This window comes from Colias eurytheme, chromosome 1 (genome assembly GCF_061535395.1).
Source record: "Colias eurytheme isolate Ceu_HAF_F1 chromosome 1, ilColEury1 Martin Lab GWU primary, whole genome shotgun sequence".
In the NCBI taxonomy this organism is placed as follows: Eukaryota; Metazoa; Arthropoda; class Insecta; order Lepidoptera; family Pieridae; genus Colias; species Colias eurytheme.
The window spans coordinates 3,045,894-3,060,897 of NC_142980.1; the positions used below are offsets into that span (position 1 = coordinate 3,045,894).

Consider the following 15,004-nt stretch of genomic DNA (forward strand, 5'->3'; position numbering starts at 1 on the left):
GTTGCACAAATCCCTCTACTACTCAAATGGTACCTAGTTAAACAAGCACAAAATAATTTGTAAAACAAAATAAAACAAGGACCAATTATTAATGCAGTTTTATTATTTTTTAACGATGTTCTTTAATCTATGCTTAAAATCGTTTTAAATTTAGAACGCGGTATATTTCAAAATACGGACGAGTGTTCCATTGATGTCTTCGGTTTTCGTGGTTGAAAAAAGTAAATGTTCTAGAATGCCCAAGTTGGCGATACGACAGATGCTGGGCAGAAGTAACATGAGCCTGCCGAGACGGGATGCGTCCTTGTTAGCACAGTTCCTCTGGAGGTGTATAAGCGCTTGCTCTTGTAGGACTTCCACGTGAGAAAACGTTAGGCAATCTATGAAATCTGTGAATGGTAACTTTATTACTATATTGATGGACTGTAGGTAATTAAAATGAATAAAAAACGTTTCACTTGTTAATTACGAACTGCAAAATTAGTTCCTTCGATTTGAAAAAAATATTGAAATTTTTCCTCAATTATGTTTATATAATTCTAAATTTCTATTTAATTTTCAATAATTTTTGATTTACCTGTCCTGAACAGAAGAGCGGATTTCAAGCAGTCGTAATCTAACTTGTCTGGTCGGCAGCGAACTATTTTTTTCAAAAGCAATGTGACTTGTTTGATTTCATCTCTTATGTTCGGCCGCTTCGAAATTAATGTGGACGATAGGTGTTCTATAAAATAAATATAAACATTATTAAAATAGGATTTAAGAGACCCTGTCAAGTCTGGTCAAAAGCAGACCTTTGGAATGAGGAGATTTTAAATCTTTAATGCACCTAATAATTCGTTTTAAATGAGTGTTTGGGTTTCGATCTCCATACAGGTATTGTCAAAATTCTGTTAGTGAAAGTAATAGTTACCTATAAGCTATGGAACGGTACAATATTTTATACATACCCTGATCAAATGAAAACGAACACTGCGCTGCCGTTAAAATAAATAGTTCCTTCCAATTACTGATAAGGAGACAGGTCTGTTCGTTTGATGTCATCTGTCTATATGGAGAAATGGTGTGCAGCCACTTGATTGCTCCCACAAGTAATTTCGCAGCGGGTGCATACAATTCCTCATTGCTGAAATCTATATGCTGTACTGGCATAGATGTCTCATCAAATCTTATAGTACTCTCTGCTTGATTCACAATTCTATCTTTTTCGACAACTCGGTTATCCACGGAGACTGCAACTTTGTCGCTGTCAGAATCTGGGTCATCATTGTCTTTGGATGTATACTGCTTCACAGAATTATCGAAATTAATTGATGGTGGGATGTGTTCTTTTTGTTCTGTTGATGAGTGAATATTTAATCAGAAACGTAAAGTATCAAAGTAATGATTAATCCTACGGTGGACAATAGTAATCGAAATGTAACTGCGCGCAGTTCGCTATGCTGCATGCAACTTTCGCAATGCAATTAATTCTAAATATTATGCTATTACAAATAAGGATCTCTGAGCTGTTAACATACAAACCATTGCTTCTATCATCGCCAGTTTCAATTTTGCGCGCCTCCTCGGAGCTGGACACTTCATCGTCTTTTATTTTTTCCACCTTCTGCGAGTCCGGTTTGTCAGAATTGATATAAAAAGTTGGCGAGTACTTCAGAGAATTGACTGATGATTCTGTGAAGGTAGTGAATTTCGGTTATGTTTTATTTTAGATACAACTTTAACATAAAAAAATTCGATAGCGGCAAACGTTAAGCACATCATTCATGTAAATGATACTGCAGTATGCATAATGCAGCGTAGGTACTTACTGTTATGCAAATATTCCAACCCGTGCAAGGTGTCCGATGTTATTATGGGAGGATAGAAAATATTTGTCGGCAAATATCCGGGATGCGGCATCGGGTAGTGAAGTGGCGTCGGGAATATCGGGATCTTGAAAGGATTTACAGAGCTGAGAGAAGTGGGCGTCGATATTAGTGGACTAAGCTGAGGTACTTCTGCGAGTGTGCCTTCGGGAAGTCGGGAAAAGTCTTGCAGGGTATTTTCTATAAAAGGAATGTGATGGCGATCGGGTAATGTTCGATATGTGTGGAAAGGTGAGAAGCTGGATGAAGGAAGTGGTGAGGAGTTGGAAAACGATTGACGGGTCAAGTTGTAGCCTAGCTTTTGTAGCGCTAGCTGCTGGTGGTTGGTTATCGGTCTAGGCGCGCGTTCGTGCTGGACCGCTGGAACAAAAGTATCATTTTTATTTCATATTTTAATACACCTACCTTTATACTTTGCCATTGATTATGTAAATATTCAGAAAAATTACATTGCAATTGTAAGTTTATTTATAAAGTATAAAAATAAAGTAGGTACAAATCTGAAATTCAATTAAGACCCATAAAGATAGGTAGTAATAATTGTGTACACGAATAATATTTATCCAGCAAACAAAGCTGTTAAAATTACAAGCGATGAGCAAACATAACTTAGGGAGCATTGTGATCTATAACAGCGGTGGCAGGGTTTAGGTTTTCGTTTCGCGCCAATCAAGTGACATGTAAATAAACATGGCGGCTGTGGGTGACGTTCCATTAAGGGACAAGTCTGAGATTGTTCGTGTTATAACATTTTTTGATAAATAATTATAAAGTAAAAAATAATTTTTAATTTACGTAATATATTCTTATCCCTTCTTGTTATCCTTTTAACTATTTTTTTTTAATATATTGCATTTGACACAATATTTTGCATTTTAAATATCAAAAAGTTTAAATATTAAATAGACTTATTTAATTCTACGAAAAGCAATACCTACGTGATTTCAATATCTACACAAGATCTACACGGGCACAATATACCTACGAAAAGCGACAGATAATAAAAATAGAGTGTTGGCGGAATCGCGTGTGAACCTCAAGCTGTGGCTGATCGTGGGGCAGGCGCTTTTTCTCGCCTTTCACCGACACTTGTGTACCGCAAATACTTGAGTGTCTCCTAATGGAAAAGACATGCTGCTACGAGGATGCCTGAATAAATACTTTATAGAGACAAGTGCTCGGTCGTGTCATCGCGCAATCTTCAATTTCTGAACGATTTGCCGTGTGTCAAATATTAGAGGGTTCGAAATCCGAAATGCGGGAGAAGGTAAATAATTCTAAAATTAACTTAAACTACATAAGTACTATACCGATGTGCCGATATGGAAATGCACATAAAACAGTCATAGGTTTCCATTATAAATCATAATAAAATATAAATTTTAAATTAAACTCCTATGTTATCCTCAAGTAGTCTATCTTAAAGAACCTATCTACCTAAAACAAAAATAATTAATCCGAAAATTAATTAGGAACCTATGTAATAAATAACTAAAAGTGAAAGTCTTTTAGATTATATTAAAATTTCTTTTTATAGAGAGGAACGGAATTTCCCGAGATGTTCACAAATAAACATATCGTAGGTATGGAAAGTTTTGGCGTCAACGTTCGTAAATTGCTAAAAACAAATCATACTTTACTCGTAATGTAAAAGCTTCTTATACTAAAATAAAAGCTCAGTCTAAAAAAAAACATTCTAAATTATTTCTCATTGCACATTATCTTACCATCTTTCTTCATATTGACGCGAAGACACTTAGAGAAGCGACAGGCCTGGCATTGGTTCCGACGGTTCACGTCCACAACGCACCGCCCATTTTCTTTGCACACGTAGTCCAAGTTACTGTGTGAAAATTATTGATATTCTTTCGCATTAAATCAGAACAAAAGTCAAAGTATAAAACAAAGTCGCTTTCTCTGTCCTTATATGTTTTAATCTTTAAAAACTACGCAGCGGATTTTGATGCAGTTTTTTTATAGATACCTAGAGTGGTTGAAGAGGAAGGATATGTATAATTTATTAGGTTGTAGACTCAGCGAGCAAAGCCGCGGCGGAAAGCTTGTAAATAAAAGAGAATATTCTCAATTTATTATCTTATATCTTGCTTATGAGAGCGATGTAACAAAAACCCACAGACCTTAAAGCACTTAATTAGAGTGTTCTATATTTATAATCTTTATTGATTTATCTTTGAACTAATTACAACCTCACTTCTCTGTTGTTTTTACAACGAAGTTCAATGAACAAAACATTTAACATACATTTGAATTAATGGACTATTTTAATTTTTGTTTGTCGGACTGCACACATTAAAACATCTTGTTAACTATGAAAAATTGATGGTGGATATAACTATACTACCTCATCGAAAATTTTAGCACTCCTAAAACGTTGATATTCATGAAGATATCTGTCTCCCAGATCTAAGAGACCTACTGCAACTTCTACATTAAACAAATGAGTTATGTTTTTATTACCGTCGTATACTCCGCTTGAAGAAGCCTCTGCAGCCGTCGCAGGAGGGCACTCCATAGTGCTTCCCTGATGCTTTGTCGCCGCACACCCGGCACAGAGCTTCGGGCTTCGCTTCCATAGCTATTGTGATAAATAAAATCATTATAACGAGATAATGCTGTAGTATTACTGTATTTGGGTTGTAATGAATCCTATAGTAGTAGGATTTGAATAATTTTGCTTTTCATATAAAATATTCATATTATATGCAGCATATAAGTTGAAACTTGGAACATTCTTAAAGTGCGTTGTAAAAAGATTACCTATACGCACACATTAGCAGTGAGACAAAGGCGTTATTAAAGGTGTATTCAGTAAAATACCTATCTACTTCCATTATAATAGCAATATTTTCTAACAATAATAAAACGGTAGTTTCACATCTACGCGATGGCCGACAACCACAGCTGCGACCCGAAAACGCGATTTTAAACAGCCCCAGCAGGCAAAATATTAAAAAATATGTGCATAACTTGTTCAACAATAGCTCAATCAATATCGGCTCAAACACGTAAAGTTTCAAAGAAAAATGTCGCATCATCATATCGGATATTAGTAATGGGTTGATAATTCAATAAGGATCTGATGTCATCAAATTATTATTCGATGAAGGGCTTGAATTACTTTTTGATGTGGCTTACGCAAGACATTATTTTGTCTAACCCCCATTCGGAAGAAATAAAACGTATTATCAGACTATATAATATAGGTTCCGCCTTGGATCAGTCTCATTAAATTATTTGTAGCTAGATATATAATTAGATATTAAATTACTGAATTTATGTACCTGTGTACGTATGTGTATGTGTGTACCTGAGCGACATATTCATTTTGTGACTAAGCTCATTAAATAAAGATTTGAAAAAAAAAAAAAAAAAAAAAATGTGCTAAAGTTTGATATGGATGTTTTAATATCAAAGTTTGATATCCATATGTGTAGATGTTCTAAATATCGGGTTAGAAACACACGTTTTTAAATGTGGGTAAAAAAAATTATTCGTGGTATTGCTATGAGGGAAAAATATAAATAATTACCTAGTTGTCTGAATGCGTTATTATTGTATCATTTTATTTAAGTATGAAGGTATTTGGTATCACTCTATATAAATAACTACTTAATTATTTTTTTTAAAAAGTCTCATTCATCTTCTTTAAATAATGTAAAATAATTTTTGGAGAAAGTAGGTACCTACCCATTACATTTCAGTAATTAAGTACTCGCCATCCTGATCAATATTAAAGCCGCTGTGAACAGTTTTCAAAAGGCTCATAACTTATCGCTCAATCATACCATTTTTCAACCTAATAGATATCACGTAAGCTGTCCGAATCTATATAATTTCACCTTACATTCTCGGTCTATCATTACCGTGTGCTATCAATTTCAATTTTAAACCAAAGGCATACGGTTGAAAATAAAAAAATCTCACAATACGGCCTATTTTGTCATATTGAACAATAAATTTGAACTATAATACAGTGTGCTTAGGTTGAAAATAGATAAAAGCTGCCGTAACAAGTGGCAGGATTCCCACGCGGGTTGGAAAGGGAATGACTTCAGGACTATTTTGTTAAATTATGATCGAAGCGATTCGCCGACGTATCATTATTATTTCCTATGTGGTTTCATTATGAAAATACACCATTATTTACGTTAGTAGTATCTGTGATTTTATTTTGCTTTCAAATTATACCTACGTCAATCGTGGGTAGGTATCTATTATTTGCATCTTTAAAAAAACTTGCTTAAGTATAAATTACGATCAATCAATCAAATTCATACGTCTCTAATTAAATTAAAAGTACATATTATACCAGCTGTTTTTGCTATTATACAAATATTATATATGTACATAAAAGTGTTCATAGTAAAATCGACTAACAATATAACAAATTACTATTTAGTCTAGATACCAAAAATATTTCTTGCTGAAATGCCCAAGCTATTTTGTTTGTTTAATAATTTAATTTTGAAAAATATTAATGATATTTGTTAGCCATATTTTGACTTGACTTTAACCACCTTAAAGATGTAATTAGTGATTGCAAACAATTTGTCCATATGTAAGCCAGCAAGGGTCAACATGGCACGTTCCATTTAATGGGTGGCCCGTGGCAGGGGTGTGTCACAAGCTGTTTATAATGAGCTCAATTATCAGACCCCAATTAAAAGTCAATAATTTGTTACCGATCGACAAGTGGATATTATTTATTAATATTTACGCTGGTGTAACGTGGAGAGGGTTTTGCACCAAAATAATCAGTGTGATGAACGTTTCCGAACCGGTGGTAAATGGTAAAACTATGTAATCATCCAAAAGTAAGCAATAATATTTTATGTTAAGATTCTCTAATATTATAAAATATTACAGTATCTTAAGGTATCCGGTATCAGCGTTCTGACCATCATTTTTCTTTTTGTCATTGCGTACTAAGACCCCTGTAGAACCGCCATCCTGTTACACATGACCCGAAATTTTGTGTCAGTGTTTCGGGTCATTTGTTACAGGATGGCGGTGAGTGGTGACGGCGACATATAACTAGTTAGGTACACCTATTATTTAATTTTCAAACTTTTAACTTATCTGCTACCTATTTGTAGCAAACTATGTATTTACTATGCCCCAATAGAATTAGGTAGTACATACTTAATAATACAAATTCCTAACAAAATTATATAGATATTAAATTATAAATATAAATAAAATGACGAATAGATAATATTTCTAAGAACAAATCTTCCTCAATTCATGATAATAAACTACAACAAAAAGACAATGTCAAACATAAATTAGTACAAATCAAAATCTCGCGGCATTCGATGATAACCCCAAATCTATACTAATCGAACCCCAGTGTTTAAATGTCAAAATAGCGACATGTTTTCATAAATGTGGCGTGACGGCGGACCACAATTATACCGTATGGCAACACTAGCAGGCGGGGCTCATGGGTTTTTAAATGGTTCACCCACTCACCTGTATCACAGATAGTAGGTATACTATACTAGTCTTATACTCAGCCTGTGACATTCCAGTGAGGCAATAGTTAGCTAAGGAATGATTTGTTGGGGTGGACTTCTTGAACCCTTTATTCAAAGTGAAAATTTTAGGTGTAGGTACTGGGTAACTGTTTCAAGTAACTTCGCCTACGCGAGACGGTAGAGATCACTTTTTCATCACGAATTGATTACAATACTTAATGTAAACAATATACCTACTGTAACGGAAGATTACCTACCCACTACAATCGCTTCTATTAGGTACCCGAGCAAACTCGGCGATAAATAAATTCTAATAAATGTGAAAACTGAAAATGTTTGAATTATTTTCATTCAAGTAATCAGAAGACTGGTATGACGATATTTATGGGGAGAGTAAAATTTGGGCCTTTTAAAGTTACAATATTCTGTACAGGATTTTTTCAGTCAACCCATCTTTAATAGATTTTTTAATAGACTCCATTTATTATAAAATTGCCAATTGGTCTCATTCTATTATCACGCCGGTGCAGGTCGACCTATATTCGGATCTTAGACCATAACTTGTTGGCCTTTGCCTTGAAAATAGGCGTTGTTCAGGTAAAGATAAATATTTTTTCTAGAATTATGTAATAAGGACCGGTCTAATAGGACCGACTGGTAATTAGGTAAATTTCAAACAAGACAAGAATTTTTGTAATTTTTCTCTCATCGGGGAACTTACAAAAAGAAGATTACGACGGAATGAGAATTTCTTGTATTGGTTGGTTGTGACTTGTGACACTTGGTTGAAAAGTGTAAGAAGATCAATCGGACCAATGGAAAATCAATGAGTGAAACAGATGAAATGAAATGAAATGAAATGAATGAAATAAATGAAATAAATTTATTTGTCCATTATATGATTTACAATTAATGTACGACAGTGGGCCCCAAACTAAGTGAAATACTTGTGTCTTGGGACCCTGAGTTGCGCTTCTTGGTTATATGTATACATATGTTATGGACAGTAGAAAGTTAACAAGTAGGCAAATTATCTAATGTAATGGAAGTTAATACAATTAATAAAAAATAAAAGAAAAACAAAGTACATTATTTTGATTTAGATATGAAATATCTACCACACACTACGTAAGGAAACTCGAGACTTTTAGTCAACTTTCTGTTGCAATATATGCCTATCTATAGGTATATCTACACCAATAATATAATTGGATAGTCTGTTTGTAATATTAAAATAACCGCCTTATACTAATGAAACCTATCACAAATAAGTTACCTAAATAATCAGATCAAGTTATACCTACTTCTTTACATTTTTCTATTATGCTAGATTTTTTCATATAGATTTTTCCAGTCAAGCAGTCCACGTCGGCAACGGTTGTGCCAACTGGCCATTTTATTTACACTAAACATAAAACCACGATTTATTTTTATTGTAATAAAAAATTAGATTTAACAAAAACCCAAACCGCCTGTTAAAATAAAAAAAGAGACAATGGAAAGTTAACAAAGCTTAAAAAATACAGTCAAAATGATAACCTCCTCCTTTTTTTGGAGTCGGTAGGAAATATTATTGAAGTAATAGCGTATGGGAACCCAAAAACAGTTATTACCTACTTATTAGTTAGATTATTTTCTAAAGTGAAGGTGAATGTCCTCGTTTCTTCGCTAAGTGCCTAGCTATCAACATCATAAAATAGGTATAAACTGCAAATTCTTGAAAATCGCTTCAAGGTTGCTTTTATAAATCACTGACAAGAGATGTTTATCGAATATTCAATAACAATAAACTTGTTAAAAGAGCAAAATATCCTTACAATTTATGGAATTAATACCTACTACCTGCCCACTGTTTCCGCCCTGTTTGTTATCGAATAATAACAAACATAGTATTAAAATGCTAAGGTTTATTTATTTAAATGAAGGACATTACAATATTGCTAAAAATAATTAACTTTTAACCTTAGAATCCATACAACATCTGAACTCAAATCTTACCTCAATAAAATACACGTACCTATATAGATCTAGTAGTTCCTAATGAAAGAACAGATGAAAAAACTAGAAAATGATATTTTTTCGGTCTAAATTATAATAACCAAGGAGATACAGGAACGTATTAAAATATGTATTTTTTTTCTTACTTGTCGTAGATTACTCGTATACCATTAAATGCAGATGCTACGAAATTGCTACGAAAACGGGCAAAAGCGTACATATCCAGTATTATATTATTATCTGTGCTACGGCTGCTATTTCGGTAAAAACTACATACATCAATGCAAATTATATATGTATGTATCGTCAAAATTCGTTCAGCGGTTTTTTGGTTAAGACTTTGTAAGATAGACTTATTAGGGATACAGTTAAATATCTAATAGTTACATATAAATTAAGGAAAGTATAAGAAATTTTGCGGCAAAAAAAATTGTATAATGTATGGATGAATACATATTAATCCATACTAATATTATAAATGCGAAAGTAACTCTGTCTGTCTGTCTGTTACTCAATCACGCCTGAACTACTGAACCAATTTGCATGAAATTTGGTAAGTATAGATATATTTTGATACCCGAGAAAGGACATAGGATAGGTTTTATCCCGGAAATCCTACGGGAACGCGTTTTTCTCTGAAAACGCGGGCGAAGCCGCGGGCGGAAAGCTAGTTAAATTATAATTATAAAAAGGGTAAATATTAAGCAAGGAAAAACAGGATTAAGAATTAAATAGTATAATAAAAATATATTAATTTAGAGCTAGGTAGACGTCGGATTCGTTTAAGGATTAATATTTCCAACAAGAATTTGTTGTTCTATAGTTTATTAAACAATACAGCAGTTTAATCCTAATAATCCATACTAATCCTTTGATTAAAAATTTTCTTGAAGTAGGAAATAATAATTTGTCAAATTAATAATCAAACAATAACGCAGTTAAAAATAAATTAATAATTTGCAGACGATTTGCAGTTTTCATTTTCAACTTGTTTATTTTGCATAGGTACCTACGTATTTTTTTTTTCTCTTATTTTTCTTGAAATAAATATTTTTTACACGGATAGCTACCTAGATAATATTTTTGGCACTGAGCCTTTATAGCATTAATTTTAAAGATGTTTAATTAATTATTACTAGGTAATATAAATTATAATAATACTAGCGGTCCGCCCCGGCTTCGCCCGTGGTACCTACATGTTTAAACTATCATATCTCTCAAGTTGGATCGAACTACATACACATGGTGTGCGAATTTTATAATAGTCGGTTAAATGGTTTAGGAGTCCATTGAGGACAAACATTGTGACACGAGATTTATCTTAATCTTATCTTAATACTATTATAAAGGCGAAAGTTTGTATGGATGTATGGATGTATGGATGTATGGATGTTTGTTACTCTTTCACGTAAAAACTACTGAACCGATTACAATGAAATTTAGCACACATATAGAGGGTAACTTGGATTAACACATAGGATAGGTTTTATCCCGGAAATCCCACGGGAAAGGGAACTATGCGTGTTTTCCTTTGAAAACGCGGGCGAAGCCGCGGGCGGAAATCTAGTACTATTATAAAAGCGAAAGTTTGTAAGAATGGATGTTTGTTAGATACTCTTTCACGTAAAAACTACTGAACCGATTACAATGAAATTTAGCACACATATAGAGGGTAACTTGGATTAACACATAGGATAGGTTTTATCCCGGAAATCCCACGGGAACGGGAACTATGCGGGTTTTCCTTTAAAAACGCGGGCGAAGCCGCGGGCGGAAATCTAGTTTGTATATATTATCATTATCACTATGCCATGTGTTTACGTTCCGGCCTTAACAGCAAACTGCTGACTACGCCGTTCGCATGGGAACGGAATGCGAGCGTGGTTTTGCTGTGTTAGCTTTTAAGACTTCTTTAGAATAATAATCATAAATGTATAATGATTCCTTAATTCCGGTCTGCATCGAGCAGACATGTGTCATTCCATAATCATCTGTGTATTGTAACCAAGTCTCATTTTAATTATTAAATGTAGTTATAAAGTAAATATAGTTGGGGCCTCCGGCTGTGGGAAATGTAATTCATGTGAAAATATTGATGTAATGATAATGCAGATCAAAACTCGGTTGTTTATATTTATAAAATAAAATTATGTTTATTTTCGTAAGTATTAACAGATACACATTATAAAATTGACTTGATTGGACTTGACAAATAACCGTATTGGAAACTCCTGTAATAAGTTGTCATAAAATTATATTTTAATCAACAAAGAATATTATAGTTACCTACTTATAATATTTTTAATTTAAAGTATCAAAACGGGTAAGTCCAATGTAACAATAAAATTTTCCACGCGCTTCAAAATTGAAAATTGACCCTTCTTCATCGAATATTTTTCTATACACATTGTAAACAACACCTCTTGCTTGGGATCGCAGAGGCTTTTTCGACATTTTCGAAGATTTTGAAGACAAAATCCTAAAAATTAATCATCAACTCAAATAATTTGACAACCAATTTGATAGTTGTCAAATAAAGTTGCCACATGAAAATCTTTTACTTTTTAAATATAAATATGCCATCAGATTCTGGTAGACCTTTTTGATTACTATATTAATGTAATTATAATTAAAATACTCATTAGTCATTACAGATAGAAAATAATTCAGACCTTGAATATAAAATAATATTCCTACGTAAGATATGAGCAAATTCACCTTGGAATTAGTTCAGTGCTAAAGTCATATTCAATATTCAACGAACACGTGAAAATATGTTGCTTCAGATTCTGTAGAAAAAGAATAATATCTTCTTATATATAAAAATGAATCGCAAAATGTGTTGGCATAACTCGAGAACGGCTGAAACGATTTCGATAATTCTTTTTTTATTATATTCCTTGAAGTACGAGGATGGTTCTTATGTGGGTAAAACGTAAATATGTACCACGGGCGAAGCCGGGGCGGACCGCTAGTAAATACATATTGAGAAGATTATCGATTGTAGTATGCAAATATATGTATTTATAAATTATTCAAGTGCGCATATTTTAAATTACCTAATTCAATTAAATTGAGCCTTCCCTATAGCTAGGTAATAATTATTTTAATTCGCATTGCAAAATTAGAAGAGGTAATTTGTTGTTATTGCAATTACAAAGATAGTTACAGTTAATATTTACGTTATTGAAAATTAACTATTAAATTCATAAACATAAATAAATAAATCTTCAATATTCGTCCATATTAATTTTAATAATTATTATGAGTAATACTTTAATATTTTCTGATAATATTTTAAATTTAAAATCAATTACAAAATCACTCAACTTTTTATTAGTAACAAATAGAAAAAAATCAAATAATTACAAGGTTCCTATCGCAATCTCATCACGCACTACATCCAATAAAAACTTCTAACCAAAAAAAAATATATCCAAAAAAAGACTCACCTCAGCTCCAGCCAGTACCGTCACCACTGTACATCTGATATCTATGTCCATGGGCGTAACTAAGTAGGGAGGGTTCGGTCGAAGGGCGGCAACCCTCCCTCGCTTCCATTGGACACAATAGCTTGGGCGTTGCATTGTGTGAAGACATTTAAGGTCCGACCGCACTAGGCGTAATGCAGCAGCGACGCGAAACAGCTTAATATTCTTGGTATGATTTTTTTTGACTCCCTATGTTAGCCGGACGGGCCAAGGAAGTACATTTAACCCGGACAGAACAGAAGGTTCACCCTCAGCAACATGCACAACATCCCTTAACGGGGATCACGAAACTCGGCTGGGACTGTCGCTTGATTAAGAAATTGTATGAGGTATTAGGTACGCACTACGCGACACCGAAACTACGCGAACTTGACCAATCAACAAATATGTCGCGTCGTGTCGCGTCGCATAGTTACGCGTAGTGCAGTCGCACCTGAAACCGTAAGCTTGAAGTGACCCCAGCTAACTATTTAGTAATCTGTGCCCCAGCTATAGACTGGCTGTTAAAATATTAATTCGTCGATATGACACTCATTAGTTATTTTATGGAAATGTTTGCATGCTGTAACTGCTGGCTATTAGTTAAAGACGTAAGGTAGTAACTATATGTAGATAATTTGTTCTATTACAGTTCTTTTGAATAATATTTTATGAAGAGACTTTATTTGTGGACTGTACTTTATTTATGAATCCTGTGAGTGAGTTGATGTGTTTATTTCTCTTTTTAAAATGAATAAAATTGAGTATTATAAACAGATGAATATGTAACAAAATAAAAATGTTTTTTTCCCAACCATCTGGTTCAAAACTATTTGAAGTTCAAATAACGTTTTCAGTTATTAATTAATATACCTACATATTAATGTCGAATCAATTAATATCACAAAGGTAGGTTTGTAAATATACCTTTTATTTATTTTTCACGTCATGTTTGTTTTGTTTGTGTTTTCAGCATTCCTATAAACTTTTAGAAAAATTGTTTTTTATCGATTTATAAGCAACTAGCAACCAAGGCATCTCGTCAATAGGGCGGGCGGCAAGTTAGAGTTAGGAAAGCTTACTTATTTTAGTCATTGTCTTTATATTTTTTTATTTATTTGCTTATTAAAGGGAAGAAATAAAACGAATTGCATTCCGTGGAACCTATTTAATACCGATTCCCATTTTTATAAAACAAAATGTTCTAACTTACATAATATTATGTATTACACGAAATGTGCATTAGATGCGTATGACGTAACCGCAATATAAATATATTAACAACAACGTCAATAAATAAACCGCTACACATAACATTGTTCAAACTAATTTGTGCTTTGGACAACACTTATATAAACCAACAGGGATAGGGTAGGATCTATACAAACGATATTTCCCGCGCATTTTCCTAAAAATATTCGATATGACATTTATTGCTTACGTTTGTCGCAAAATAGTACTTTTAGTACTTCAAATGTTGGACGCTTACTCCTTTGAGGATTTTATATAATAAATTAATTAATGTAGGCCAATGGGTATTCAAAATTTACGTAGGTGTTAATTAATGATCTATTATTAAACATCGATAACAAAACAACAAGGATTTAATCCTGTTTTAACTTGAACATTACTGCGTAATTTTTATTAAAAGTTATTTGAGTAGCTAGGTTTATTTTTCAAATCATTCATCTTCATTTTACATGTGATGATAATACAATTATTTATAAACACATTTGGATTCAGATTAAGTATTTTATTAAAAAATGTTCTACTCTCATTTTTTTTTTTATTAGAGATTAGGCAAGCATTTGACCAAAAACGCAATCATTTCATATACTTATCAATATTCTCGGATTAAGATATTTCTAAGTTGTAAGTAGGTAATACTTACCTACTTCTTTCGTTGTCATAAATATCAATTCACTTTTCCTTGTCATATAGTTTGTATGGTCAAAAAGTTTTTCAGATATGAACGTGGATGTGAAAGGAAGTCAATGAATATTCAATAAAACAGGTATTTAATAAGGAAGGTTGGAACGACATATGACATTTATTATTTTATTAAACCATACAATTAGGTACTGTAACTACAAAAGTTTAGATTTTTATGGAATTTCCACTGTACGGATCAAACTACACATGAATTTAATAATCCAACTATGTACTAAAT

The 15,004-nt window shown here is 32.9% G+C and overlaps 1 protein-coding gene across 1 annotated transcript; it reads right to left on the reverse strand.

Annotated features, from left to right (window-relative positions):
* Window position 1: 1 nt before the first annotated feature.
* Window positions 2-4,462, reverse strand: LOC149910926 (nuclear receptor subfamily 2 group F member 5-like). Its single transcript, XM_090104088.1, has 7 exons — window positions 4,347-4,462; window positions 3,596-3,711; window positions 1,812-2,228; window positions 1,517-1,665; window positions 951-1,284; window positions 578-724; window positions 2-380 (listed from the first exon to the last, which is right to left on the reverse strand). Exons 1-7 carry the CDS (start codon window positions 4,460-4,462, stop codon window positions 151-153), a joined length of 1,509 nt encoding a protein of 502 aa, XP_089960214.1. The 3' UTR covers window positions 2-150.
* Window positions 4,463-15,004: the final 10,542 nt, after the last annotated feature.

What these genes read in the sequence shown, in the direction of transcription:
- LOC149910926 (XM_090104088.1), bottom strand. Translation starts at nt 4,462, where the DNA reads ATGGAAGCGAAGCCCGAAGCTCTGTGCCGGGTGTGCGGCGACAAAGCA. An exon ending in ATAGAAGCAATGGTTTGTAT is followed by an intron (nt 1,285 to 1,516) that starts GTTAACAGCTCA and finishes TCTGTGAAGCAG; the next exon opens with TATACATCCAAAGACAATGA. An exon ending in TTCGTTTTCATTTGATCAGG is followed by an intron (nt 725 to 950) that starts GTATGTATAAAA and finishes TTTATTTTATAG; the next exon opens with AACACCTATCGTCCACATTA.